Raw genomic sequence first — 26,752 nt, forward strand, 5'->3', positions numbered from 1 at the left:
TTCACTGCTACGCCAAGAGTAGTTTTGTCAATTCTTCGGTTACAAGTACTTTTGTTAATTACACCAAACCATTTTCAAGATGTGATCAAATCAGCTCAAGACTTCCTCAGGTAGTTTGTGTCAAAGAAAATTCCTTAAATGGAATGAGGACACCAGACGAATTAATTAAGAATACCATATTTTTCTTGCTAGTATTTCAACGAGGTAGAAGTATAGTCTTAAGAAACTTGATTTCTCATTTAAATTTCATTCCAATTGAAATGATTTCTTTATTGGTAGCTTTTGTTTTCCTTTTCTGATTATTTTTTTCCTTTTATCATCATCATCATTTATTATTATTAATTTCATTGCGGCCTCTCATCACATTGAATTGATTGAAACCCTAAAAGTATCTATCAATAATTAAAAAATAATAATAATAAACGTCTACTACGATCCAATCCCTTCCCTTTTTATCGGAACTCAATTGTAAAGGGAAAGGGAAGGCAAAGCTGTGATCCGAAAGGCAGCGGTCTTGAAGAGAGAAAGGTAGACGACGAATGATTTTCACTTAAGGTCTTTCTTTGTAATTTGATTGTAACCCTTTTTTTTTTTTTTGATTGATTGATTTCGTGATTGTTGCTTTGCTTATTACTGTTTTTCCAACATTAATGTAGAATTGAAACTGGCCTGTCTCTCCGGTTGTTGCTTTGCTGCCCGTTTTCATAAGATTATCAAATACCACAATTTCGAGTAAATTACAAACAAACTTCTGAATTAAATCCAAGTACCGTTTGCTCTATGTTTGAGCTCTATGCCCCTTCTCACTAAATGTCGAGGATGTGTCATGGACCCATCCAGCTATTAATTGTTTGCTACAACTTCTCCCATATCCATATCCATGCCTTTTTTGAATGACGCGTTTCGTGTCTCTAATTGCTGCCTATACATTTTTCAGGTAGTTCACGGGAGGGAGAAGCAATGATGCCTGAGCAGAAGCAGCAGCATCCTTTGTCTCTTCGTCCTGCGGATGATGCTGTTACATGTGATGAGACCGTAGCATATGTCATCTACTGTCACGGGGACCTCTACACAATTCATGCATTACATGTCAATGATAGCGATCCTGATGACCCCTCGCCACAATCCGTTCTCACTCTCCAGCCCCATGATCTTCCACAACTGATGGGTTTCGGTTGCTTGGGCTCCTCAATCTGCATGATTGGAGGCGAGTAGGATCGGCCTTCTCCAAATAGAGGCGCGTCTCTCGACGTTTATATCCTTGACACACACTGTCTCCCGTCCACCACAGTTCCTCTAGGAAACCCCCTCGCCTATCTTAGGAAAGGGCCAAGACTCAATGCCCCCAAACTTCTCCCCATTGTCATCACTCACCTTGGGAAGTTTTACGTGCTCCCAAATTCATTCGATCCTTCTGATACGGGTGACTATCTCAAACCACGGGGTGAAGTTCTCAACCCGACTCCGATAAGTGGGCTGCCCTCCCCAAACCAACGATCGATCCTCCTGATATCAAAGCCTTTTCTAGGCCATGCCATTACAAAGTGAAATCCTTCCATGTTGTGGACTCTTGCATAGTTTTGAGCCCACAGTGTGGGCTAGTCTATGTGTTGGATAGCAATAAACCACGTGAAGACTGGAAGACCATCTCGGGGACTGACTGGTTACCAGAGCTTCACGAAAGTTGGAGATTTGGATGTGGGTCCGAGGTTGTGGATGGTTTGTTGTATCCATGGTTTTCGTCCCCATCCCTTCACCATGGGGCCCACCTCTTTGCCTACAATCCTCTTAAACAGGGGAAGGGAGTAGGGAAACTTATCCCAGTTCACCATCCGACACCCGGGAGAAGTGGCCGAAAAATCTTTTCCGGTCAGTGCAGCGGGGGTGGGAAGGCTGTGGTTTTCTCCTATGGTTTTAGTAAGCATGTTGATCTATTAACACATGCCTAATGAAAGCTTCGCTTCAGTTTGGAAGTTGTTCGCTTAGAAAAGAGAACCAGTGCTGGTGATGGGAGGAGAGGAAGCGCAGCGGTCTGGTGGCTTCTGCTATCAAATATGTCCCTCTTAAATCATTCCACTATGTAATTGGGAAGGTCGACCGGTTCGGATATCTCTGCGCTTGTTTTTCCATGTGAGTGAATTCTCGTTACCCTCTTGAGCTCATTAATTAACATTGAAAAAGCTTTCTTGGGCTGTCTATTTTATTTTATATTTCTGTTTTTTTTGTTTTGGTTGCTCGTGATATACCAAGACCAGCTAGAGAAGGTTTGTTCCCGCTCCTTAATTTTCTGCAAGGGAGTTATCATGGGAAAGACCCGTATATTAATTAGGAGCTTAATGGGCGTGTTGCCTCGTCAACTATATGTACATGTTTATGCTTCTTTCTTCTTTCTCCCTTCGGTAAGAAGCGGGGTTGATATCCTATTAGCCTATTTATGTGCCTGCTATTACTAAAACCCCAAGGACATAGTGGAAACAACATTGTTCGCTCACAAGCTGGAAGTTTGCAGATGATATAAAAGCTATGATGGGGATCTCCTCAGTTGTTTTTGCTTGGGAAACAAGGCTGAGTGTGGCATGGACAATATTTAATATTGTTAGGTAGATGTAATAACACATCTGTATATATGCATGTATTCGGCTTCCCTTTGATTAATGGGATGTCGAGGAATTACATGGCAGTAGATCCCGTGCAGTGACTTCAGGAGAGATTCAAAGTTCGGGGACAGGTACTATGCGCTCACTCACAGCAGATGTGATCAATTACTCAACTGCCATAGATGATTATTCCCCCACCCCGTTTATGCTGCTGATTCTTACTCAAATTAATAGCAGGTGCCAGGTGCTTCTGCTGAAGGCATGGTCTCTTTTACGGGTTGACTAAGCCAAGTGGTCGGGGGGAGGGAAGAAGGTTGCTTTGACTTTCTGTTCATGCTTTTGTAAGGAGGTTTAATAATGAAACATTTTCACAGTATTCTGGCACGTACATTAGACTTCACAGTTTGTTCAATTAGTTGTATTAGTTGGACTCTAAGGACTGCCTTTTGGTTTCTAACCAACTGTACGATCCTTTATGTCTTTCGAAGTCTTTTAGTCTGCTGTCTATAATCTACTACTTGTCTCACTAGCTTGGATATGCTCATCCTTTGAAGCTAACTCATCCATCCATCCAGAAAATGCTTTCTATTGAGAATCTAAACCTTTGTGGGCTTAGGCACCTTCCATAACTATCATCAATCATAATGTTTGAACTTGGAGAATAGGCTATACTTTTTTGGTTATAAGGGAGGCCCATGAGCCTAGTACAAAGATAGAAAATTAAACGAAATAAAGGGGCACATACGTCTCACTGGCGAGGATTAAATCCAAGACCTTTTGGTTACGAGTCGGCTATTTATGTTAAGGTCGACTAACAAGGAAACTGTCCTACTTTTCATCTGATTTATTACGTCAAAGCTTGAAAGTAGTAAAGTATAAGTTTGTAACACCGCCAGCCTTCACTAGTCTCACTAGCTTAGTTAATGTCAATGCTGACATCAGTATGTCTTTGATCTGAAAATTTCACTAGACTCTAGCTTGGTTAATGTCAATGCTGACACTCAATATCAGTATGAAAATTATTATTCGTGGAAGGGAGAGGCTCCTTATTCCCTCCAACACCATTCCCATGCGATTCGGTTCCAAGAATTCGGCTGAAGGCACCTTTTTGCAAGTTCGGCAACAGCCATAATCTCTTCTTTCTCAGCATGCTGCAGTATTCCCGGATTTAGAATATCAGGCAGAGGATTCCCTTCCACGGAGAGGATGAAATATGTAACCAGCCAAACTTCAGCCCTTTTGTTGACTCTCTAAAGAGACTGGCTTCTCTCCATCAGGATCTCAACAAGGACCATGTCGAAACTATAAAGATGGGATCCAAATACAGGAAAGTACCCTGCCTTACTTTAGTTACACGAGTTTGGTCAGGGGAAATGGTTCTTGAAGTCTCAAAATCCGCTATCTTTGCTCGATACTTTTCTTCTAGCAATATGTTACTAGACTTGATGTCACGGTGATAGATCCGTATAGAGGCTGTAGAATGTAAGTATGAAAGAGCTTCGGCGGCTTCTATGGGGAGATGCAGTCGTTTCTCCCATGATAATGGAAATTCTTTATCTGATTCATGAAGATACTGATAGAGAGTTCCCTTAGGAATGAACTTGGAGACCAGAAGAGGAACTTCGGTTTCTAAACAACATCCCAATAACTTAACCACATTCCTGTGAGAGATCATTGAGGGGATGAGAACCTCGTTAATGAACTTTTCAACTTGTCCCTCATCCACTGCAGTAGTCTTCTTAACTGCAATAATTCTTCCATCTGTAAGCATTCCTTTATAAACAGTATCCTGTCTTCACTAAAGTTGTAAGCAGCCTTCTCTAGCTCCTTGGAGTTAAATAACTTGCCTAACATTTCTTTTGAAGAAATTTGCTTTGCGATCTCTCTTCTTTCCTTTAGGATCTAGTACGATCCCGAGAGGAAGAGAAGTAAAAGAAGAGCCCCGAGTGCTGCCCAAATGCCTGGGTGACCAAAATGGTGGGAGGGGGAAATAAAGAGTGAAGTTGGAGAGAGATTTGTTCAGCATCTGAGAGGGAAGTATTAATTGTATACTGTTGACTATTGTTGGAATATTGTTGACTGTTCAGTATATATATGGACTGAACAGAATTGCATACCTATCATTACGGATTTGGCATGGCTCTCCCTGCACTGAAAGCCCCCTTTTAGTATTGATGCAAATATCGGGACGTATTAAGCTTTGGATCTTGGCATTCATCAACGTCTAGATAAAGTGTAAGAGCCACAATTAGTAGAAGACAAGTCTTTTTAGAATCCAAAAAACGATATATGTGTGGTACTTGCAAAACTAATATCCATGGGAACGGCCAAGAGAGATTCCAAAGTAGTTGGAGAAAATTGATGGACAGTGAATTTTTGAGTTTCCTGCTAGCTAGTAACAGAATAGAGCCTATCGTATGAAGTATGGTCCACAAAGTAGAAAATCACTAATATTCCTGGACAATGTCGGCTTTAGTCATGCTCAAAATTTTGTATATGCTCATTTCTGCACCATCTTGGTTTTTAGTGATATCCATCTTCTGCTATAATAAAAAGAAAGCTGAGAATAACTTAGTTTTTTCCTTGATGGTAGCAGTGAGTAACTTGTCTTTACCTGGACAGCCGTCTGTCAAATAGGGATTACTAACATAGTCTTCACTGCAGAAGAATGTCTGCGCTGATTGAGAGAACCCGGACTCATGTCAGAGTTGAATCATGAAATAGATTTATCTGAACATATCTTGTATAGCTGACTTGCAAGATTCGTGTCATAGAAAATTCCACAGTTCAGCCCTCTGGGAACATAACCTTGTTTTTCAAGATCATGCAAATTACTATGGCCGGGGTGGAACCATGACCTGTCAGCGAGGAACGCAAAACTGCATTCTTCTTGTGCACCTCCAAATCGAACGCCTTCAGCATGGGAATAATGCCATTTTGTTGACAATCTAGTACCACTCAGATCAGGAACCACTTGCTATTTCCTATGCCAAAGGGAAGAGGAATTGTCACTTTCCGACATTTGTCCTGGCAACTGGACTTTACGAATGGTGGTGGTGGAGGTGGTGCTGCTACTGCTACTGGCAGTGCTGGCATTTTCAATGACCAGAGCAGAAACAGCAACTGGAAAACCATTGCCGCCTGCATCTCTCATACTTTCTTTTTGGTACGTAAAACACACCACAGCAAACTCCTGACCGGAAGACTCTCAACGCCTGAACTTATCTAGCAGAAGTTTCTCAATAGAAAAGGGTGCTATCGTTTCCCTTCATTTGCAGTCAGAAGGCCAAACCTATATCCACTGATCTCACAGAATAAAAAATTCATTTACTTCTCGCAGTGTCAAACAGCACATGTATAGCATGATTTGCTCGACTTTGCCTTCATTTGTTGGGATTGGTGTGTGCTTTGTTGCTAGAAAATTGCTAGCTAATTCTTTCATGTAGCCATTGTGTGAAAATACCAAGCATGACCTATCCTACGCAAGATTATTTTTATCATACATGTAGTTTATTCATCTATTGCTGTGTTCAGAAAAACCAGAAGAGAGGGACAGAGCATTGTGAATGCGTAATTCATATATACTTACTGTTTCACGTCGTGAATAAATATGTGAAAGCATCCAATCTACTAACTTTTTGAAGGGCCTGCTCTCACTTTTACTTTATCAGCAAGTGGACGTTCAGGTATTCCTACAGTGCATATAATCATTCAGGTCATTTCTTAGGCAGGGCATATCTGATAATACTCACCTACATCGAAGGCCGGAGCTTCAGAGTGGTGGAATTGTTTGTCACCCTTTTCTTAGTTGAATGCCGAAAGATGTCTGAATGAAAGATCCCCGCAATTAATGATCATTTCCACTGGTAAATCAACTGGTATGTCCAAATTGTTCAACCATTGGACAGCTTAAACTTCTATAGTTTATTAAGCAACCGGATCATGAAATTTTCACGACCCAAAGTTTGAATTCAAAGGCATTTGCCAAAAGATATATTAGTAATTACCAATAATAGGAAATACTCTTATTATGGCAAGTCCACCCATACAACACGGATCACACGGTCATCTGAAGCTGTTCTGTTCCTGTTCCTCAGTTACGTAATATAGCAGAAACTTACTTTCGAAGGATCTGAATCCAAATGAATGGTGATGCTCTTATATTGGCATTGGGAAGTATGATTATTGATCGGATACTCATGAGATCATCAAGAAAAAACATGCATAATTTAAAAGTTCTTTCGTTCTGTTTTCTACTCTCTGCGTCCTAGAATTAGAAGTTTTCTGTGTTTGGATTCATTATTGCCTTACTTGGCACAAAAAATCATAATTAACTTATAAACACTAGTTCGTGAGAATAATCACTTTCAGGAGTGAATTGACGATTCTATCAAGAGAAATTGCAGATAAGTTGCTTCCAGGAGTCGATATCCTTTAGCAACTTTCAGTATCTGGAACCTTAGTCCCTGTAACAACTGAGGAAAGCCACCATATGTTATTCTGTTTACTGCAAAACTTCATGAATCAATTAAACTTGGTAAAAGAAAGAGTATATTGTGTTCCATTACAGTCTTTTTGCACTCCTTAAAGACTCCGCCTTTTATAAAATCTGATGATCCATTACCGAAGGGATCTTACACATGCTGCTACAATTCATAGTTGTGAAGAAAGAAAGTTCTCTTAAATCATTCCAATGCAGAAAATGTTTTTCAAGACAGACACGCACACACACCCAAAGCTAAAAGTTTTGACATTCAAACATGAGGACGATCACAAAATAACCCTCTCTCACCATGTTTGGCCATATATCCGAGCGTCAACATCAGACATTGAATTAATGCCAGCAATTACTTCAAGTGGACGTCAAAAGAGCACCTGAATTTTCATTGGTTTTGCTTAATTGATCGCTGCTCGTGCATTCGCTTAACTCCTCACTCTGCTGAATGTCATTTGGAGGAGGCAGCGGCTTCCTTATCCCCTCCAACTCGGTTGCCACTTCTTTCATTGTTGGTCGCCTCCTCCCATTCAAATGTAGGCATCTTCGCGCAAGGTTAGCAACTGCGACCATCTCCTTTCTCAGCATGTTGCAGTATTTTAGGATCCAGTATGTCAGGCAGCCGATAACTGAGTGGAATTGGAGATATTTCAACTTTCCACAGAGTTGACCATGCATGTCACACACATGGTTGACTTGACTTGGCTGGCCTCGGAGAACGACGACTGCATTTCCATTTTCAGTCGTACTAATTAGCTGGGACTCTTTTACAGGTGAAATCAATACTGTCCTTTTCTAGAAGGCATTGCAAGAGCTAAAAGGCCTCAGATACCACAGGGAGCGAGGGCCGGTGGAGGCCTCTGAGACGACCGGCAACTTCTTTTTTAAGGTTAATGGCAAGTTATGACTTGGTAGTTAGCTAGCTAGCACACCTTCTACGTACGAAAGAGCAAGTCCTTTCCCATATAGTCTTCTTACTTTATTCACCAAGGACTGGACTAATTAATATGAGGGACAATGGCCCTCCTAACAGTTTTTATTTGATAAGAGATACAAACCATCATCTATGCTGCTATAAAATAGATCAGCTAACAGCCGAGAGTTGATATATGTATCTCCTAGACCTTCCCTTGTCCTCACCCACCCCAGCTGGATGCCAAATTGCTCGGTCAGCTTTAAGGAATTGCTTATGCTAACCTTTGTTTTATGTAACCCCTCCATCTAATTAACCTTCCTCTTATTTTATTGGTTCTACATATTGTGTTAGAAAGGTAGAGACAGATAGAGGAGACAATCAACCACTATAGTGCCCATAAAGACACACACATATGTATTTTATACCGAACAAGTTGTCCATTTCTTATGCAATTTCTCTTACTTTAATATCCTCCAAAGACTGGATTAATTAATATGACGGACATTGACTCTAGCTAGTAGCATCTTTTATTGACAAGAGCTAACGTCCCTTCATCTCTGACTCTGCCGCTATAAATATGTCATAACAGCGCAGAGTTTGTTACAGCTCGAATTAAGCTTAGAAATTAAGATGTTGGATGAACGGGATAACTCATCATGTGCCCACCAACTCGCCTCGGAACACCAATACGAGGACAACCTAGTAGGGATGGTGATCGCCATGAAAGGAGGCCCAAGCTCGGGCAAGACCACGCTGGCTTGAGCCCTGGCCAAATCCCTCAGATGCACTTTGGCCATACATGATGATATCCTCTCCTGCATCTCCAACACTCCGCGGCTACAAGCGACTCAAAATGCATGTTCACAGAGGAAGGGGTCTAATAGCACAAGACACGGACTCAGACTCAAGAGTCACTTTATTTTGCTTTATTTTTTATTTTTATACTAGATTCATGGGCATTCATTATTAGTTTAAAAAAAAAAGGAGCATGTTCACAGAAAATGCCTCACTCATGTATAGATTAAAATAACTTTTTACTACCAACATGAGTTGGTTCAAGCGGTTCGCCTCTTGGTCATCTTAAGTAAGGTCTTAAGTTCGAGTCTTGTGAATAGATAATATCAAGGATCCTAGATCCCACATGAAAAATATAAAGAGAAACCAATGAGTTTATAAGTGAGTTGGGTTTTGCATCTTATCAATTTTTGATTTTAGGATACATACGAGTCTAATCCCTTGTACGCCCGTTGGATATTTAACATATTATCAGATAGGCTCAAGCCCCACGCCAGTGTGTTAATTATGCGACACTTTGCGTACACCCACCATGCATCTCGTTGGGTTCCCCATCCTATTAATTCAATACTGGGAGAGTTTCAGTCTCAGCATAGAGAGGAGAGATGGAAAATATTATTCTAGAAGGTGTTGGCCGAGAGGATGGAGATTTGGTGTAATAACACAAGTTGCTATCCCCTTAATAGACCGATCGGCCTCATACTGAGAGAGTCATATCCCCTTTAGCAGGTTAATCCCCTCAAACTGGATTTGTCGAAGTCCATAAAGTTTACGAATATTAGAGTACACACTCAAAAATATAACTTTTAATTTGTATGACGTTACTGCCTCCGATTTCTTTTCAAATTTGCAAATATCGCCATTGGCTAGGGCTGCTGGCCTAATTATGGCGACACCTCCCCATCTAGGTCAACGGCCTCAGCAGCGACGTGGACTGGATGGTGGTGATAGTCATGGGGCCTCCACCTCTTCGGTCTCGTACTCCCCTTTCCGAAGGAGAAGATGGTGGTGGTGGCTAGGCATCGGCCACCACCGCTCCAATCAAGATTTTTTTTTTACTATGATTTTAAGTAATTTATTAGCATTATATTATTTTCAAAGTGATTGCACTTTAGATCTTTTCCTCACTCAAGCATGATACTTGTACTTTTGCGTTAATTTCTTTTTCTTTTTTTTTTTGGTAAGTACATTTGCATTGATGGATCAAGTGCACAGGCCTCTCTATTGAAACGAGACATGACAAAATTATTTTTTGAATCCCCCATGAGCGCATATCGCCCATGGAAAGCGATGCAGCACCCAGCAGCCTTGAGTTTGAAAGAGCATTACACTTACCTAGCAGCAAAAAAAAAAAAAAAAGAGCAATAGCTAGCTTAAAGAAAAAGTAATTTTATCTCCATTAATGCAAGTTGTCAATTGTTTAATGATCTCCTGACGTAGGCATCTCCTAGACCTTCCCTAGTCCTCACCTATCCCGTCCTGCCGGATGCCAATTGCTCAGTCAACTTCAACGAATTGCTCATTAACCGTTGTCTAACGTAACTTCTCCATCTTAATTCATCCATTCCATATTGTGTTGAAAGACAGAGACAGTGTCATGCATGTGCATACATACATATATATCTCATACCGAGCAAGCAAGTTCTACATTTCTTAGGCAGCTCCTCTTACTTTGATATTCTCCAAAGACTGGGATTTAATTAATACGAAGGACATTGACTCTAGCTAGTAACATGTTTTATTGACTAGAGCTACACATCCCTTCATCTCTGACTCTACTGTTATAAATATATCAGCTACCAGCGCAGAGTTTATTACCGCTCGAATTAAGCTTAGAAAATAAGATGAGGGGGGAACGGATAAACTCATCTTGTGCCCACAAACGTGCCTTGGCAAGCGAATTCAAGGACAACCTAGTCGGGATGGTGATCGCCGTGAAAGGAGGCCCGTGCTCGGGCAAGACCACGCTGGCTCGAGCCTTGGCCAAATCTTTCAGATGTACTTTGCTCAGTCATGATGATATCCTCTCCTGCACCTCCGACACTCCGCGGCTCCCCTCAACCTGCCCATCCTCCTCCTCCTCTCCCACCAGCCACCTCAATGACCTGTCCTATGAGGTACTCTGGCGAGTCGCTGAGACCCAGCTCTGCCGCCAGCACAATGTCATCATAGATTCCCCACTCCAGGCACAGGCTCACCTGGATCGCTTGCTGGCCTTAACAAGCTCTGAGAAGAATGAGATCATGCCCATCATCATCGAATGCTGGCCCCGTGACAAGTCTGAATGGAGGCGCCGCTTGGGCAAGACTTATAGTCCTGAAGAAACAGAAAGGACGATTCTAGAAGATGAAGACTGTGATACCAGTGACATTCCAAAACTCACAATCGATACAACTTCACCACTCGGGATCGAAGAGCACGTGACAAACATGGAGAATTTCATCCTGTCGTGCCTCGACAAGAAGCTGTATGGCGAGATGGCGATTGGTCAAGCGTCCTGGGGCTGCACACAATGTAAGATGGCATATGTCCGAAAGCTAACTGCTGGTCTACCGAAAAGTCTGAAACACCAATGCTATGAGCACGAACTCGCCCTCATAACATGTGAACGTATATATGCGTTTGGTAAGACGAGTTTTTTTCCATGTACGGGCTGTGGAGGCGAAGGAGAGAATGTGCATTACTCTTGCACCAACGATTCCTGTGAGTTCTGGTTACATGTCAAGTGCGCCTTGAATCTACCTCTGACAATCAACCCCGAGTTTCACTGGCACCCTCTTGTGCTCACACCTCGTCCCCTCATTCCCGAGGGATGCTGGTGTGATTTCTGCGAGGAGAGACGGCACCCAGACGTCTGGATATACTTCTGTGAAAAGTGCGAGTACCATGTTCATGTCGGCTGTGCAAACCCAGAATTTTATCAATCCCCCGACTTAGTTTCGTTGCCTTTATTTTTATGATTAGATAAAATTGTATTCCCCGTTGAATAATGGCTGCAGGCTGTAATGATAATTCTGGCAGCATTGTACTCTCTTGAGACCTTTTCTTTCTTTATGAATGCATGCATCCCGAGTGTTGGTGTACTCTGTTTCCGTTTAGATGAAATCTCCTTTACACTTCGATCCGGCTTCCTAATATAGGGTACACACAAAAAAAAATCCACTTTAGACTTTTGATGTCTTTATCGTAAAAGGGAAGAGTTCAATAGAAAAAATTCATAATGTACCAACAAATTCGAACTGGATTAGTCCGGATTTATTGAACTTTCGAATACTAAAGTGCACATCGAAAAAAAAATCCATCGACTAATAAGTTATTGATTGAGTGATAATCAACATCAATCGCGCCCAATAAGCGCATTTGTTGAGAGGAGTAACCTTTAAGTGCTCTAATCTCAAGATTACGGGAGTAATATATCGTGCAATTTTTTCAGCTCAAAGTGAAAAGAGATTCACCTAAACACATTGTTCGTTATTTATAGAGCATATAAATGTTAGATCAAGCCTTCGAAAACTAGCATAGGATCTTCTTCCATGTCCCCATTAAATGGAATTTTGAAGGCCCTTACGCTGCCAGCAACCTCGCCGGCAGGGGAGGGGGCCCGGTGATCCGCCACCCAAGGCTTTTTTCTCTTTCAATTTGACGAAGAATACATAAGTGATTTATATATATCAAGAGATGATTAAGACTATACAAGAGAGGTCAGTTTTTTTTTGCTTACGTATGTATTTTTTGTGTTGGTATCAAAGTCAAAATAGGGCAATGATATACATAAAATATTATGTGGGAATCTACCTAAATCATACGTAACGAATCCAAGACTGTTTCAAATATACATTCTAACAATTATTTTTTATTTTTTATTTAAAAACTTCAAATAATATTTGAAATTACATTTTAATAAAATCACATGTGGCATAGACTCAGCTGAAACGTCAGCAAAATGATGGTCATTGTCTTATTATGAAATTATAGAGGTTGTTTCTAGAAGTTACGGAAAAGAAAAAGAAAATGAAAACCCACGGACCATGATTCTATTCAATCTGTCCCGTTTGATTTTGTAATTTGATTTTAAAATTTTAATTTTAATTTTAACTTTATTCACTATACAATAAAAATCAACAATACAATTATTATTTTTTCATTTTTATTTAATTTTTTAATTTTTTAATTATTTAATTTAATTTTTAATAATAAATTCTCTCAACCATTCATTATTTTTTTTAACAATTCAATAATACAATCATTATTTTTTTCAACCATTCATTACTTTTCACACTTTTTCTCATAATTCAATATCACAATCATTACAAATCAATTAAAATTAAAATTCAACTCAACTCAACTCTAAAACTAAACACACTATGATTTCCTAAATTTTATACTAATAGAATTTGAAATTCCATTTTAATAAAGTTTTGGATATCTCAATCGTGTAGCACATGGAGATTGATTACAGACAAATTATTTCTTAGAAATTAGCCGCACTGACCTCTCTAAACAAAGCAGCCATCCAGCCTCCTAATCCACATTTGTCCTTATTCGATTATTTAAAGGCACGCACTATTAGATCGTCAGATCAAAAGCATTGCATTTTTTTATGCCTAAAAAAAAGCATTTCATTTTCTTCCATGTCCCTATCTATTTAATGGAAATTTTCTATCCCCCGATCGCTGATTTTAAAAAATAAATAAATAAAAAGAGAGAGAGAAATCAACAAAGATCAGTAGGGCTAAAACCATTTATTTAATTGATTGTTGTTGCTAGGATGTGTTATCTGCTCCATTAGTCATTCTAAATCAGCAAAAAAACTGAGAGAGAGAGAGAGAGAGATATGGAGGAATTTCTTGACTCGCCCGGGAAAGAAGAGGGAGAGATGACAATGCCCTTGTGGAGGATGCTTGTGGAGAAGGACTGGGACCTCTTGCAGTCCATCCACCCTAGGAACATGGACATGAGAGGCACCAAGATGCTCAAAGACCTCCTCGTTGAGAGCGGCCCCGCCCTCATTGCAATGAAGGGCCTTCCGCGCACTGGCAAGACCTTCTGTGCATCCGATATAGCCAGCGGCCTCAGATGCGCAAACCTGAACTTTGACGATGTCCGAACCTGCACCCAACAGACTCACCAGCAGCACCTGCTCTTCTCAGCTGAACCCAAGCTAGAATCCGCATCAGCCCACAACGACGACCTGGATGAGCTGTCGTACCGAGCCCTCTCGACCCAACTGCTTCTCGGCCATGATGTAGTGGTTGACAGCCCCCTCGCGAGCCCTGCAGTAAGTAGCGAGCTGCTAGACCTTGCTGTTTCTAATAATGTCCCACTCATCATCGTCGAGTGCACAGTGTTTAGCAAGTCTACATGGGGTAAGTTAATGGCACAAAATCCTAAAAACAAACCTGATTTATCGTATTTTTCCAGTAACCTTGAGGTCGGGAACCTTATGCAGGCGGCCAGCAATATTTTGATGGTGAGGACAACAACATCCCCAGGCTGCTCATAAACACAGCACAGGACCGCTTCGATACAGATGGCTTGAACGAAGTCATACTGAAATTCATCTTGCTCTACAAGCAGAATATTGGAGCCAATTGCAAGGTCACTGCCTCTTCAGCCAATGAATCGGGAAGAGAGGGAGGGAAGCTGAAGCGGCATTTTAGCGATTGCCAGCCACTGGTTTTCGTCCCTGAAGGAAGTAATAATGATAAGGATGCCCCCGCTGCTGCAGCTTCCAGTTGCAGAATATGCCTTCAACCAATCACAGGATCATCATACAACTGCCCTCAATGTGGTTTCGGTGCACACCAGTCATGTATCGACCTGCCCCAGTACACAAGATTTCCTCTCCACATTCACCCACTCGGGCTCTACGTGCTGTCCTATTCCAATGACTCCGAAGAAGACATCAACTGTATTGTTTGCAATAGTGCCAAAAGCGGACCAATCTACAGATGCTGGCAGTGCTACGGGGTCTTTGTCCACCACAAATGCGCCCAGTTATCCCATGAGCTGAAGCATCCATGCCATGAGCATCCCCTGAAGCTAGATGCCTACGACTTGTTCCCCTCAAGAAACCAATTCACATGCCGTGCTTGTGGTCACAAAGGAGGCAAAATCTCTTATGGTTGTTCGGCCTGTAAACTCAAGCTCCATTTGACTTGTGCATTGGACTTGCCACACGAGGTTGAGTATAAATGCGCCCAGCGCCATCCCCTTGTTCTTGCCTCTCCTCCTAAAGATAATAAATATGATGAGTATTACTGTGATGTCTGTGAGGAAGAGAGGCACGGGGACTACTGGATTTATTACTGTGCCAGCTGCGAGTTTCATGCTCACCTGAACTGTGTGAATCCCGAGATTCAGGCTTACGACATGGCAAAGGCTGATAACTCCCCTTATAGTACATCTGATGGAGAGTTCGAGCATAGGTCTGATGATGATGATGATAAGCATTGGTCTGATCATGATCTTGATGAACATGATGATGATTATTTGCTGCAGAATGATGATGATGATAGTGAATAAAAATAACAAAAGGGGTGGCTTTGAGAAGCATGAAGTGACTACCGAATCCTGAAGGATTTCCTTCGAGTTCAAGCCAGCACAATCTTCGTACAGTAACTCGCAATTTATACAAATTCTTTTACCAGAATCAAAGATACAGAGCTACCATTCACCCCTGTTCTGTGACCAATCTCCTATATTTGTATTTTCAAGCACGTTTAATTTTCTTTGTTTCCGTACTTCATATTGTTTTGTCTGAACTAGAAACTCGTCCGTATTTTAATGATCATTTGATGCGCACTCATACTCGTTTACTTCTTTAACAATATGAGGAATTAAATCAGGCCACTGTGAGCATTACATTCTCATTAAAGGCCAGCTTTGCAGCTATCTTATTGATGGTAGGATCAACGTTCTCATGTGAATAGTAATCAACCAAGAATTTGATCATACTAGACAATTTCTTCAATCTGCATCAGCATATGATATCGACAAATATGATAGCATGGACAAACTGATGTCTTCAATATCTGAGGAAGACCTGCTGTTCACTGAAGCTGCTTTATCTAGACAGGCTTTAAGATTGTGGCCTATGGGCTATGGCCCTTTCTTCCTTGTGAGTGTAAACGCGATGTCCTCTCAAGCATGCCAGAATTGAAGTGCACAGCTCATTCGAGCATCATAATTGCAGAGTAGATTGTCTGTTGCGCTTTGCCAATTTGCAGGAGAATGAAATCGAACGTGTGAGTTGTGACGCGTTCATCCTAAAAGAAAAACACCGGATTAAGAAAAGAGTCATGCGGAGCATGTTGTTCACATTGTAGAGAGGACAAAGCTGCAGCCTGTAGGACTAAGACTAATTCCTACTCATTGAATAATGTTAAATATTACAAGGTTTTTTAAGTATTTGTATCAGGCAGCCTGCTGATATGCGCAGCACCAGGGACAAGCTAGGTGAGGGTGAAGAGAGGAGAAGAGATCATGGAGAGTTTTATATCGCAGTTCTGGAAGGTGCTGGCCGAGAAAGATTGGGACTTGGTAGACTCACTTGACACGCGACTCTTGAAGCATGGCCGAAGAAAGCGCCTACAGCTGTCACTTGTCGACGGTGGACCCCTCATAATAGCCACCAGGGGCCTTCCTTGCACCGGGAAGAGCGAGCGCGCCTCCACCATAGCCAATGCCCTCCGGTGCACCCACCTCAACCTCGATGACATCTTAACTGCCACTGACAGATCGCTCTCAACGTCCCTCCCTGAATCCACAGCCAATACCGACCAGTGCCTCCTCCATGACGCCTCGTACGAGATACTTACTTTACCAGATGGCCTCCACCCAGCTGGCTCAGGGCCACGACGTCATTATCGACAGCCCTCTCTCTCACCGTGCCCACCTTGATAAGCTGCTCGATCTCGCGGACTCAACAGGTACACCACTTATTGCCATTGAGTGCAGACTGGCCATAAAGGCTTCGTGGATCCGGCGGCTCAGGGCACGGAGAGAGAGAGATGCTTTGCCATCCTCACCGTATGCTATGAAGGACTTAAAGAACAGGAGCTGCGATTATGATATAAATGACGTCCCCAAGCTCATCATCAACAGTCAGAATGGACTTGCCGAAGAGGATATGGATGAGGTCGTACTCCAATTCATCTTGCTCCAGAAGCGCAACCTGAGACCTAACTGCAGGCCTAAGTGGCCTTTAGGCAATATATTGCAAAGAGAGGCGAAACATGGAGGAGAAACGGAGGCAAGGCGACCCTTCAGCCACTACCATCCTTTGGCTTTTGACTCTAAAAGAAGCAAGGACAGCTGCAGGATTTGCCTTCTACCCATCTAGGAATCATCATCATATTGCTGCTCTCAATGCGACTTCTCGACACATAAGTCGTGCGTTGAGCTGCCCCAGAATATAAAATTTCCATTCCACCTTCACCTGCTCGCCCTCTCTGTGCTGTCCTATGCGACTGAAAATGTTACCTGTATCATTTGTAATGGTACGGGCGATCCAGGACCCATCTACAGATGTTGGCTGTGCGATGACTTGTACGTCTACCATGAATGTGCCAAAGTGCCTCATGAGGTACGGCACCACTGCCACAAACACTCCCTGAAGCTCCAAACCTACAAATCTTCCCAGAACCGGAACCAATTCATGTGCCGTGCTTGCGGTATCAATGGTGATGATATCTCATATGGTTGTGCAGAGTGTAAACTGAAGCTTCACAGGTTTTGTACTTTTCATTTACCTACCCATGTCGAGTATCGATGTCCTCAGCGCCACCCCCTTGTCCTCACTCCTCCTACTAAAAGTCGTTTGGTGGAATATTATTGCGACATCTGCGAGGAAGAGAGGCACCCTGAATACTGGATTTATTATTGTGAAAGCTGCGAGTATCACGCCCACATATGGACCAAAATTCATCCAGCAAAAAACTACGATTGTTTTCATTATGAGGAGGATTATGTGGGTGAAGATGATGTCATCCCAGGAGACGTATTCATTATGATGTTTGGAGATAAAATGGGGATTTCATGTTGAGAGTAAATCGATGTTGAGAGCTTATTATAAGGCGCGGCAACAGCACTAGGATGTTGTGAGTATGTCATATGAGTTTGAGAGGAAGTTTGAGGGTTCAGGTTTGCTATTTTGATTTAGGCTTTCATGCCTTGAGCTAACTCCTCTCTTTTATACTTTCTATTATTATTGCTCAATAAGAAGTTAATGCCGACCCTTCTTTGCCTGTGAACATTGTTTTTACCACATATATCTTCTGTGCAATTTTTTCTCTTTTCCGCTAATCTTCATTGTTTCTTGAGACAATTCCCGACAGTACTTGCAGCTACATCCAGACTTCGTGGAATTTTACATATGTCCACATTATTGGTAGGTAGGGAAGGTGACTAAGTCCATATTAGGTGGCCTCTATCGTTATTAAATCAACGAACGAATATAGGTTATGCTCACCCATGCATGTGTGAATGATCGTCAAACAACCATAGCTTATGTTTTCTGTTAATTTTAAGGACCTAATTGACCTGGTGACAGCGTTCACATATAACGACCTGCAGATCCATCCATACAATAGATAGATGGTGATGTGAGGCTGCTCAAGGTTCAAAGACTGCCTAAACAGCTCTGATCTCTCTTTCTATATAAGCGGTAAGCTCTCACATGACATGACTAGCAGAGCCGAGGGAGGTGACAATATGCAGGAGGGGCGACATTGTGCACATTGGCGTGCCATAGGGCATCAAAGTAAGGAGAACTTGGTGGGGATAGTGATAGCCATAAACGGTTCCCCCTGCTCCGCCAAAAGCTTGCTTGCGCATGCAATATCTGTCTCTCTCCGCTGCACCCTCATCGACCTTGAGGCAGCGCGGTCCCGCGCTTCCTCCACCCTGCAGCCCCTGATGATCGCCAGTGGTTCCAATCCCGAAGCTGCTGCTAAGCTGCTCGATGACCTTTCCTTTAATGTCCTGTGGCACGTTGCTGAGACCCAGCTCCATTGCCGCCACAGCATCATCATAGATTCTCCCAGATTGAGCAGGTCCATCTCGAGAGCCTGGTGGCCCTGGCAAACACCAATTCATTGCAGATCATTCCCATGGTAATCGAGTCTCGACCCGATGACAACTCCTGGTGGCGGCACTTAGAGCAAAAGTATTCAGGCAAAAGCTCTAAACCAGAAGATACTATTAAACCGACTGTAGAAGAAAACCGAGACGACGACTCTAATGTAGGAGATGTCAAAAGACTAACGGTCGACACAACAGCACCCATTTTTATTCAACGCAGTAAGGTGGAGAAGTTTATCGTCTTGCCTCAACATAAAGCTGCACAGTAACGTGCCAATTGAGCAACTGTCCCGCAACTGCAAGCATTGCCGGATGGCCTATGTACAGCAGGTGGTGACATCCCACCTTCCGGCCCAAGTGAATTACGCCTGCCACGAGCATGAGCTGCACCTCGAAACTTCCCATGAACTGTATGCAAACGATAAAACGGGTACATTCCTGTGCTATGTTTGTGCTGGTTACTGCGATTATGTGTACTACTGCTGCAGGAAGACCTCCTGCGATCTCATAATGCATGCCAAGTGTGCTCTCAACTTACCTCTCACCATCAACCACGAGTGCCACCAACATCCTCTAGGCCTGGCACCACGTTATTCGGCTTCTCTGAGAGTCTATGCGGACGATGACTACTGGTGCGATGTGTGCGAAAAGCAGAGAGATCCACGTTTCTGGATCTTCTACTGCGCAGAAAGCGAGTACCCCGCTCACTTCCAATGTGCGATTCCCGAATTTTTCTGGTCTTGCGACTTGGTTATATATGATTACCCATATTAATATTGTAATGTTTGAAATCATGCTTGCTTTTCTAATAAATCTATTTTTTTCCCAGTTCCCCTTGAGAATGTAGACTACGACTACGTAATTGTATCTCTTCCTGATAGTTGAGACATGTCAATGTTTGAGAACTATTTCATAATAAAAGAGGACTCGGGGATCTATTTGCAAAAAAAGAAAGTTACCTCATCAGCTTTTCCTTCTTCCCCGCGGCCTTTACATATAAACTGGAGGCGGCGCCCTAACGACGGCGCACGGAGGGTTTTGCGAGCTCTGCCGCCGCAGAGGGAGAGAGAGAAGACGGAGGAGGGAGGACGGAGAACTTGAAGCGGCGAAGTCATTCAAACGTGTGGATACAGCAAGGAGTCCTGAGGGGATCGTGATGTTTCCCAAATTTCTCAAGATAGTTTTCAATCTGAATTGAATCGACGTCGCTGCTCGTTCTCGTTCCTCTTCAATCTCTCGATCCCTCTTCCTCTCCTGTCTCTTCGATCTTTGGCTGGTGAGTTGCTCTCTGTTCCCTCTGGGGCCTTGTGATGGTGTATGGATTACGAATCTGAAGGCTCAGTTGCCACTCTGCCCGAGGGCTCTCTCCCGCCCTGTTAGGAGTATGCTGTTCCTGCCTTTGAAATTTCGATTCCCTGACAATTTATTGCTGAAAGCAACTAGAATTGGGAAAAAGGCAAAGTTTTTTTAGCGTTAGTGTTATCAGATTTCTTGCCCGACTTCCGAGACTTGAGTAAAGTTTCTGTAATTCTCGTACAAATTTCATATTTTTCTCCGTGTAAAAGGAAACTCCTTTCAACCCCCGAGAGTTGTTTCCATGTCAGATACTTCAAAAAAGGTCCTTTTTTTTATTATCTTGCTGTCCGACAAGAAAAGATTTATGAAACTTTAGTTGCGTATGTTTCTTTGTTCTGGGATGAGATACTGCCTGTTGTAATGGATGGACAGATGTTCGACTGTTGCCAGCAGTCGACGGGAAAGGGAAATGAATGGGGATAGAAAATTTGAATTGAGAAATAAGTGGACAACGAGGGTTCAGTTGAGTAGTTTGTGATCTGTACTGCTTGCTATCCTCTCCAAATACGTCTGGCTTGTTATTATGCCCGAATACCTCCGGCTTGCTCTGTTCCTTCAGGCATGATAATGGTGCAGTTCATATTTGAGGCCCTTGTTACTCTGCTTCAGTTCTGAGTTCTTGCTATTCCGAAGTTCTGGAAAATTTCTTATGACAAAGCTTTGAAAAAGACAAAGGATTAGAAATTTTTCCTACCCATGTCGGCATGCTTCTTACCGGATTTGTTGCTCATAGTTCTTGATAATATGTCGTCGATTCTATATATTCCAGCCGATAAAACGACTTCTCATTGCAATCAGAGAAATTCTTTCGATGGATTTGGTTTGCATATTTTTGGAAAAATTGCCCCACTCATTTTTCTTTCACTGCATATGTTTGTTTAGAATCAAATTGGTGCTTTTTGGTGTGGGGAGTGAGTTCCTCCAGATTTTGATCATTTCTTGGAAAACTATTCCTCCTTCAATGTCCTGTTTCAGAGATATGGAAAAAAAAATTAGATAAGCAAGGATACCAATAAGCCTCCCCTCCTTTGAGTTTAGATGTTGCAATGCAGTTTTTCAGTTTCTTGTTTTCTAAATATGCCTCTAGCATCCAATTGGTGCCTTTTCATGAGATTCACTTGAAGAGTTTCTCTTGAAACAATTAACTTGTTAGCAGCTCCCTATCGTGCACCCTTTACAATGGTGCATTAGCAAGTTGGTCCATTCCGTGGAGTATAAGTTCTTAAAAGATCATTGCAGAACCATATCTTACTGGGAGTTCTGATGTTTCAAAAGCAGGAATGCTGCTACAGTGCTTTCCAACGCAGAAGAATTGTTCATTATCTTGATTAAATGTGATGGTCTTTGAGTTGATGGTTTCTCCAGTGGCAATATGGTCATATAAAGGAGCCCGCTTATTGATTCCTGAGACCATGTCTGGTAAGAAGAAAGGAATACAGAACCATATGGAATCACAGCACTGTGAAATCATGCAGTTCCGCATCGTGATCCTAGATCCTTCTCTGCTTCTTCTGATTACTTGAATCGTACCGGGCATGATATATGTACAAGACAAGAAGACAGATCCAACCTCATGGCTTGTATATTGAGTCTCTTCATATCTCCCTTTGTTTACTGATAGATGTTGCATTGCAGTACCTACCTCATGCTGATGTGTTCGAGATGGCAAAGATCCTACCTCATGACTTGTATCACGAGTCTCTTATCTCCTTTTGTTTACTGATAGATATTTGAGGGCCTTGCTTAGTCTGCTTCAGTTCTGATTTCTTGCTATTCTGAAGTACAGAAAATTTGTTATTACAGAGCTTTGAAAAGACAAGGATTGAAAATTTTCCTGTTCATGTTTTGCGTATGAATCACGGTATTTCTGAGGAGTGCTTCTTACTGGATTTGTCACTTCATATTTCTTGATGGTCTTTTGTCGAGCTTGTGTATTCTAGCAGATCCGTGCGGCTTCTCTTTACCATCAGAGAATTCTTTATATGGATTGGATTGCATGATTTTTGAATAATTGTCCCACTCATGTTACATTCCCCACATTTGTTCGTTTTGAATCAAATTGGTGCTTTGTAGGTATCGGGAGTCCCTTTCCTCCAGATAATGATCAATTCTTTTAAAAACAAATTTCCTCGGATGCCCTGTTACATAGGGCATGACAATATTTGTAAATTTTCGCAGGGGCCTCTCCCCTCCTCTGGCAGAGTCTCATATGTATTGGTGGAAGTATTTCTGTTGAAAAAAACTAAGTAGTAACCCTGCAGTCTTCACCATTGTGCATAGTCAAGTCAGCCCATGCAGTGAAGATCTCAAGAGATCATCCCAGGACTTTCCCTCGTCAGAAGGATGCTTCAAAGCAGAAATGCTGCTATATTGCTTTCCGATGCAGAACAATTGTTCACCATCTTGATTAAATCTTCAAAGCGGAAGGATGTGTGTGACGTTGTTAAGTTTACGCATCTTAAGGTATCAGTTTATAGTTGAAGGGGTGCTGCTGATGGTCTTTGTGTTGATACTTACTTTGGTGGCAATGTGGTCAGGTAAACGAGGCCAAGTTATTGTTTCTTAAGGCCATATACGGTAAGAAAGGAAGACAATCGTGTGGAGTCACAGGGCATTATTAGATCAACCAGTTCATATCGCGACCCCGGTCTGCTTATGACGATGACTTGAGTCGTATCAGGCAGGAGATATATTTGAGAAGACACCTCACAACTTGTATCGCGAGTCTCTTACCTCCCTTTGTTTACTGATAGATGTTGCAGCTGGTTCCTGTACATTCTGCGTATGAAAAGGAATAGAGGATTGTTTCCCACTTGCTCATGTATCTTGCAGTCCATCTTTACGTTGGCCGTGGAATCATACACAACGCATTTCTACAGGGTCCATTGAAGACCACTTCTTTGAGAGAGGAGATTATAAGGCAGAAAGCGATGTGAAACATCTGGCACGTGCCGACTGTCGGATTAATTCTGACCAAATCGCAAGACCGATCCACCAACAAAACTCAATCCGACGGCTAAGAATTTTTATCGACCGAAACTCAATCCGATGGCTAAGAATTTTTATCGACCATTACGCGATGCCTCTATTCCAAGTGGCATCTTGTTTGCATCTGAAGTTTCTTCCAACTCCAAAGACTTGACTGACTCTCGTTGGTGGCCCGCACGGTCAAGTAAACGACCTTGGACTTTGTCTTTAACATTTTCGGTTATTGCTATTTATTATACGACAGATTTAAATTCCTTTTTTGCATTGTTTTCCCCTACTTGTTTGACTTGGAAATCTCTCTCTCTCTGTCTTTCTCTGGAAGCTTTCCTTTTTCCATGGCAATTTGGACCACATGGAATGGAAAAATTCCTGGCCCAGTTTGCAGCACAAATTCTTTCCACACTTTCTAGAACAATTCGACATATTCACGTTCAGCTTTAGAAGCCTCCTATGCAGGAAAGACATTAATACCTCCCTCAAACAAATACAGTACGAGAATCCATGCCCGTCGTATCCGTGGAATAATTTGAAGTGATTTCATAATTTTACAGGGCATATAACATACCCATGTCACCCATCTAAATGCGTCATCTACGCCGAACCAAACGGTGGTCATGGTTTAGATGAAGAATAATTCAGATCCCAAAAATATAGAGAGCCTATAATTGTGTCTGGAACAAGTCAAAGTATCAGCGCTGTTAAAGTTGACTTACTCACTTACTTTTTATGCATCTGGTTCACTATTTTCCCCGACATGACTGAACCTGAACATATGATTCAGACATCAATTTTTACTCGTTCAACAAGTTGGACTCACCATGTAAATGTCAACATCATCACCGATCACCCGAAGAGATGCAGGGGATATGATGACTCTCTTTGCATGACCTGTAAAATGTCAATATATATATATCATAAACCCATATTATTATTAATATATTCGACTTTTGACCAAAGCTCCGCTGATCCATCATCACCCACACCCCCCGTCTTCCAACTCGCAGGTCTGTGTATATATAACACGAAAATCATATGAAGTTTTGTATACTTCGGGAAGACACCAGCTTGAGTTAGAGAGAGATCAAAAATGGAGAGAGGTCGAAGTAGCTTGGACGTTAGTAACAAGAAGGACGAGGAACTAGAAGTTGTACTCCCCGGGTTTAGGTTCTATCCGACGGATGAAGAGCTCCTAGGGTTTTATTTACGTAGGAAGGTCGAGGGCAAGCTCCTCCGAGTAGATCAGCTTATCAAGCATATCGACATCTATAAATACAATCCATGGGATCTTCCAAGTAAGCTTTCCGGCCCCTTAATTAAGTCATGCTATACAACATACTCTTCATGATTTCATACTATATTTTCTTTATATATATGTAAGTTGTATGTGATTGATATCATAACTAGTTACTACGAAGAGAAGATATCAAGCAAGTTATAGCTATCGAACAAGTTTGCTATAGTATCTCTGCATAGTTTGCATGAGTTTTCAGAACTTCATTTCCGGGTATTAGGGTTGTTTTTAAAAGGTTTTTAGTGATGAAATTGTATATTGGGTTTTTCAAATTTCATGAATCCTTAACGTAATATTTCGAGCATCAAATTTCCCAGGTTTCTCATGTGCATGTATATGTATGCGCCTCTTATTGCAGATTTAATCACCACTGGATACATACGTGACCTTAATTAGGTTAGGAGAGCCATATAGTGATTTTTCTGGGTAAATTTCAAAAAAGTTATAAGAGTAAATCGAATTGAGGTTAAGACAAAACATATAAAGTTGTAACCACGTCAACTATAGATGAACCCTAATCCATCGTCTAACTAGCCTGAATTGAAAAAGCTAATATGATGATGGTGCATCCATGAAAGGGATCAGATCTTTAGTAGTATTATTGTGTGTATAATTTATTTGCATTACATCCCATCGATATGCTATTTACCATGAACAAGAGCACATCCCGAAGATTTAGTTGAATAATATTAGCATTATGATTTCTAGTGCTACTATATTAATTTTACCATTGCATAACCTTCGTTTTAATTTGTCATGGAAAATCAGCAGTGAATGGGGGAGACAAAGAATGGTACTTCTTCTGCATGAGAGGGAGGAAGTACAAGAACAGTGTGAGACCAAATCGGGTGACGGGATCGGGATTCTGGAAAGCCACTGGCATCGACAAGCCCGTATATTCGACCAAGGAATCCCATGAATGTGTCGGACTCAAGAAGTCCCTCGTCTACTACCGCGGAACCGCCGGTAAAGGCACAAAAACTGACTGGATGATGCATGAATTCCGACTGCCACCAACCGGAAAGAGTGGCCATTTGCCCAGCAAAAGAATCATTGCTGAAGAAGAAGCTGTAAGACATATATAGATATTCAAAAATTCTTTCACGTCTTTCTTAAACAAGTTCGTCTACCCTTTGTGTATTTACAAACTGAAAGATTTCGTGGTCTCTAAGATCATACTGATTTAAGCATAATTTCTTTCGACTTTTGTACAAGTCTAAGTATAATTTTAGGGGAAGCAAATCGGATTTGTATATCCAATGCATTAGATCATTAACGTATTTATCAATGAAAATGCACATCTCCTGGCCGAAAGTCTGAACCAGGAATATTGCTCGATTTCGATTTTGCAGGAAGTTTGGACCCTCTGCAGGATTTTCAAACGGACACCGGTGCCATCAAGAAAATACATCCCAGAAGGGAAAGACAAAAAGCCTGATGCGATCAAGGACACAATGATTATCAGCACTACAATGGATTCCAGTTCTAAATCTTGTAGCTTCGACTCCGACTATGGTGAGCATTACCTGAGCTTCGGAGACTCAGTCATCAACCAGCAGAAAGAGAGAAAACCCATGACGGCTGGCGGACAGCTATATTGTTGGTCTGGAAATTATTCGAACTCGGAGCCTTACAAGAGCTTTTGGGATGTGAATGAGGATCAGGATTTCTTCGCAGATCAGGAGTTGGATGAACTAAGATCAGTCGCACACAGAGCCATTAGTTCGTCTCAGGTTTACGGTTATGATTTCAGCTAGATAGGTGTTTCTTTCTTTTTGAAAAAGGCTTAGGGGGCCAGAAGAATAGAAATAAAACAATACAGAAACTCCCTTTTATCAGCGAAGATGAAGATAGGTGTTTAAGGTAATATTGCATTGTCTGATGTCCCACATATTATACCCGATCGAACTATGTTTGAGATGTAATGTAACATTAAGGAGCCAGCAGACGGCATTGCCATATGTATTGTATATATACCTTCGCTTCTTACGAGGGGCCAACTTTTCGTGTCCAAAGGTCACCATTTTTTCGCGATTCCAACAATTAATGGATGCGTGCTTGTTCGAGAAAGTTCTTCTGTGAATAACCATATGGTATGGTCTAATGAAATGTACCATGAAGGACCCAGCAGACGGCAGTGCCATATGGATTGTATATATTACCTTTGCTTCTCATGAGGTAGCGACCATTCAAAGATAGTTGGTGGATGAAAGTTAAAGCTCCCAGGACCC

At 41.9% G+C, this 26,752-nt stretch overlaps 4 protein-coding genes, 2 long non-coding RNA genes and 1 pseudogene across 11 annotated transcripts; 6 read left to right on the forward strand and 1 right to left on the reverse strand.

Moving 5' to 3' along the window:
* Positions 1–483: 483 nt before the first annotated feature.
* LOC116194192 lies at positions 484–3,111 on the forward strand. Of its 5 annotated transcripts, none has more exons than XR_004154378.1 (3): positions 484–528; positions 938–2,728; positions 2,835–3,111. It is a non-coding gene; the product is annotated as an uncharacterized LOC116194192 (long non-coding RNA). The 5 variants fall into 5 exon arrangements; XR_004154381.1 differs by lacking the exon at positions 484–528 and having other exon boundaries at positions 819–2,130; positions 2,256–2,728; XR_004154379.1 differs by lacking the exon at positions 484–528 and having other exon boundaries at positions 854–2,130; positions 2,510–2,728.
* Positions 3,112–3,271: 160 nt separating this feature from the next.
* LOC116194191 (wall-associated receptor kinase-like 6) lies at positions 3,272–4,604 on the reverse strand. The gene has a single exon (XM_031522942.1). It carries the CDS (start codon positions 4,366–4,368, stop codon positions 3,871–3,873), a length of 498 nt encoding a protein of 165 aa, XP_031378802.1. The 5' UTR covers positions 4,369–4,604; the 3' UTR covers positions 3,272–3,870.
* A 6,025-nt stretch (positions 4,605–10,629) lies between these two features.
* Positions 10,630–12,221, forward strand: LOC116197833. The gene has a single exon (XM_031528086.1). It carries the CDS (start codon positions 10,648–10,650, stop codon positions 11,761–11,763), a length of 1,116 nt encoding a protein of 371 aa, XP_031383946.1. The 5' UTR covers positions 10,630–10,647; the 3' UTR covers positions 11,764–12,221.
* A 1,292-nt stretch (positions 12,222–13,513) lies between these two features.
* LOC116194001 lies at positions 13,514–18,057 on the forward strand (annotated as a pseudogene).
* A 1,141-nt stretch (positions 18,058–19,198) lies between these two features.
* LOC116194002 lies at positions 19,199–19,771 on the forward strand. Its single transcript, XM_031522739.1, has 2 exons — positions 19,199–19,601; positions 19,716–19,771. The coding sequence occupies exons 1-2, from the start codon at positions 19,199–19,201 to the stop codon at positions 19,769–19,771; spliced, it is 459 nt and encodes a 152-aa protein (XP_031378599.1).
* A 102-nt stretch (positions 19,772–19,873) lies between these two features.
* Positions 19,874–22,131, forward strand: LOC116197836. The gene is made up of 2 exons (XR_004155104.1): positions 19,874–20,162; positions 21,518–22,131. It is a non-coding gene; the product is annotated as an uncharacterized LOC116197836 (long non-coding RNA).
* Positions 22,132–24,155: 2,024 nt separating this feature from the next.
* On the forward strand, positions 24,156–26,536 carry LOC116197834 (transcription factor JUNGBRUNNEN 1-like). Of its 2 annotated transcripts, none has more exons than XM_031528087.1 (3): positions 24,156–24,522; positions 25,290–25,591; positions 25,874–26,536. In XM_031528087.1, exons 1-3 carry the CDS (start codon positions 24,318–24,320, stop codon positions 26,276–26,278), a joined length of 912 nt encoding a protein of 303 aa, XP_031383947.1. In that variant the 5' UTR covers positions 24,156–24,317; the 3' UTR covers positions 26,279–26,536. The 2 variants fall into 2 exon arrangements, with proteins under 2 accessions (XP_031383947.1, XP_031383948.1); XM_031528088.1 differs by having other exon boundaries at positions 24,161–24,522; positions 25,293–25,591.
* The last annotated feature ends 216 nt before the right edge of the window (positions 26,537–26,752 follow it).

This window comes from Punica granatum, chromosome 2 (assembly GCF_007655135.1).
Source record: "Punica granatum isolate Tunisia-2019 chromosome 2, ASM765513v2, whole genome shotgun sequence".
NCBI lineage: Eukaryota > Viridiplantae > Streptophyta > Magnoliopsida > Myrtales > Lythraceae > Punica > Punica granatum.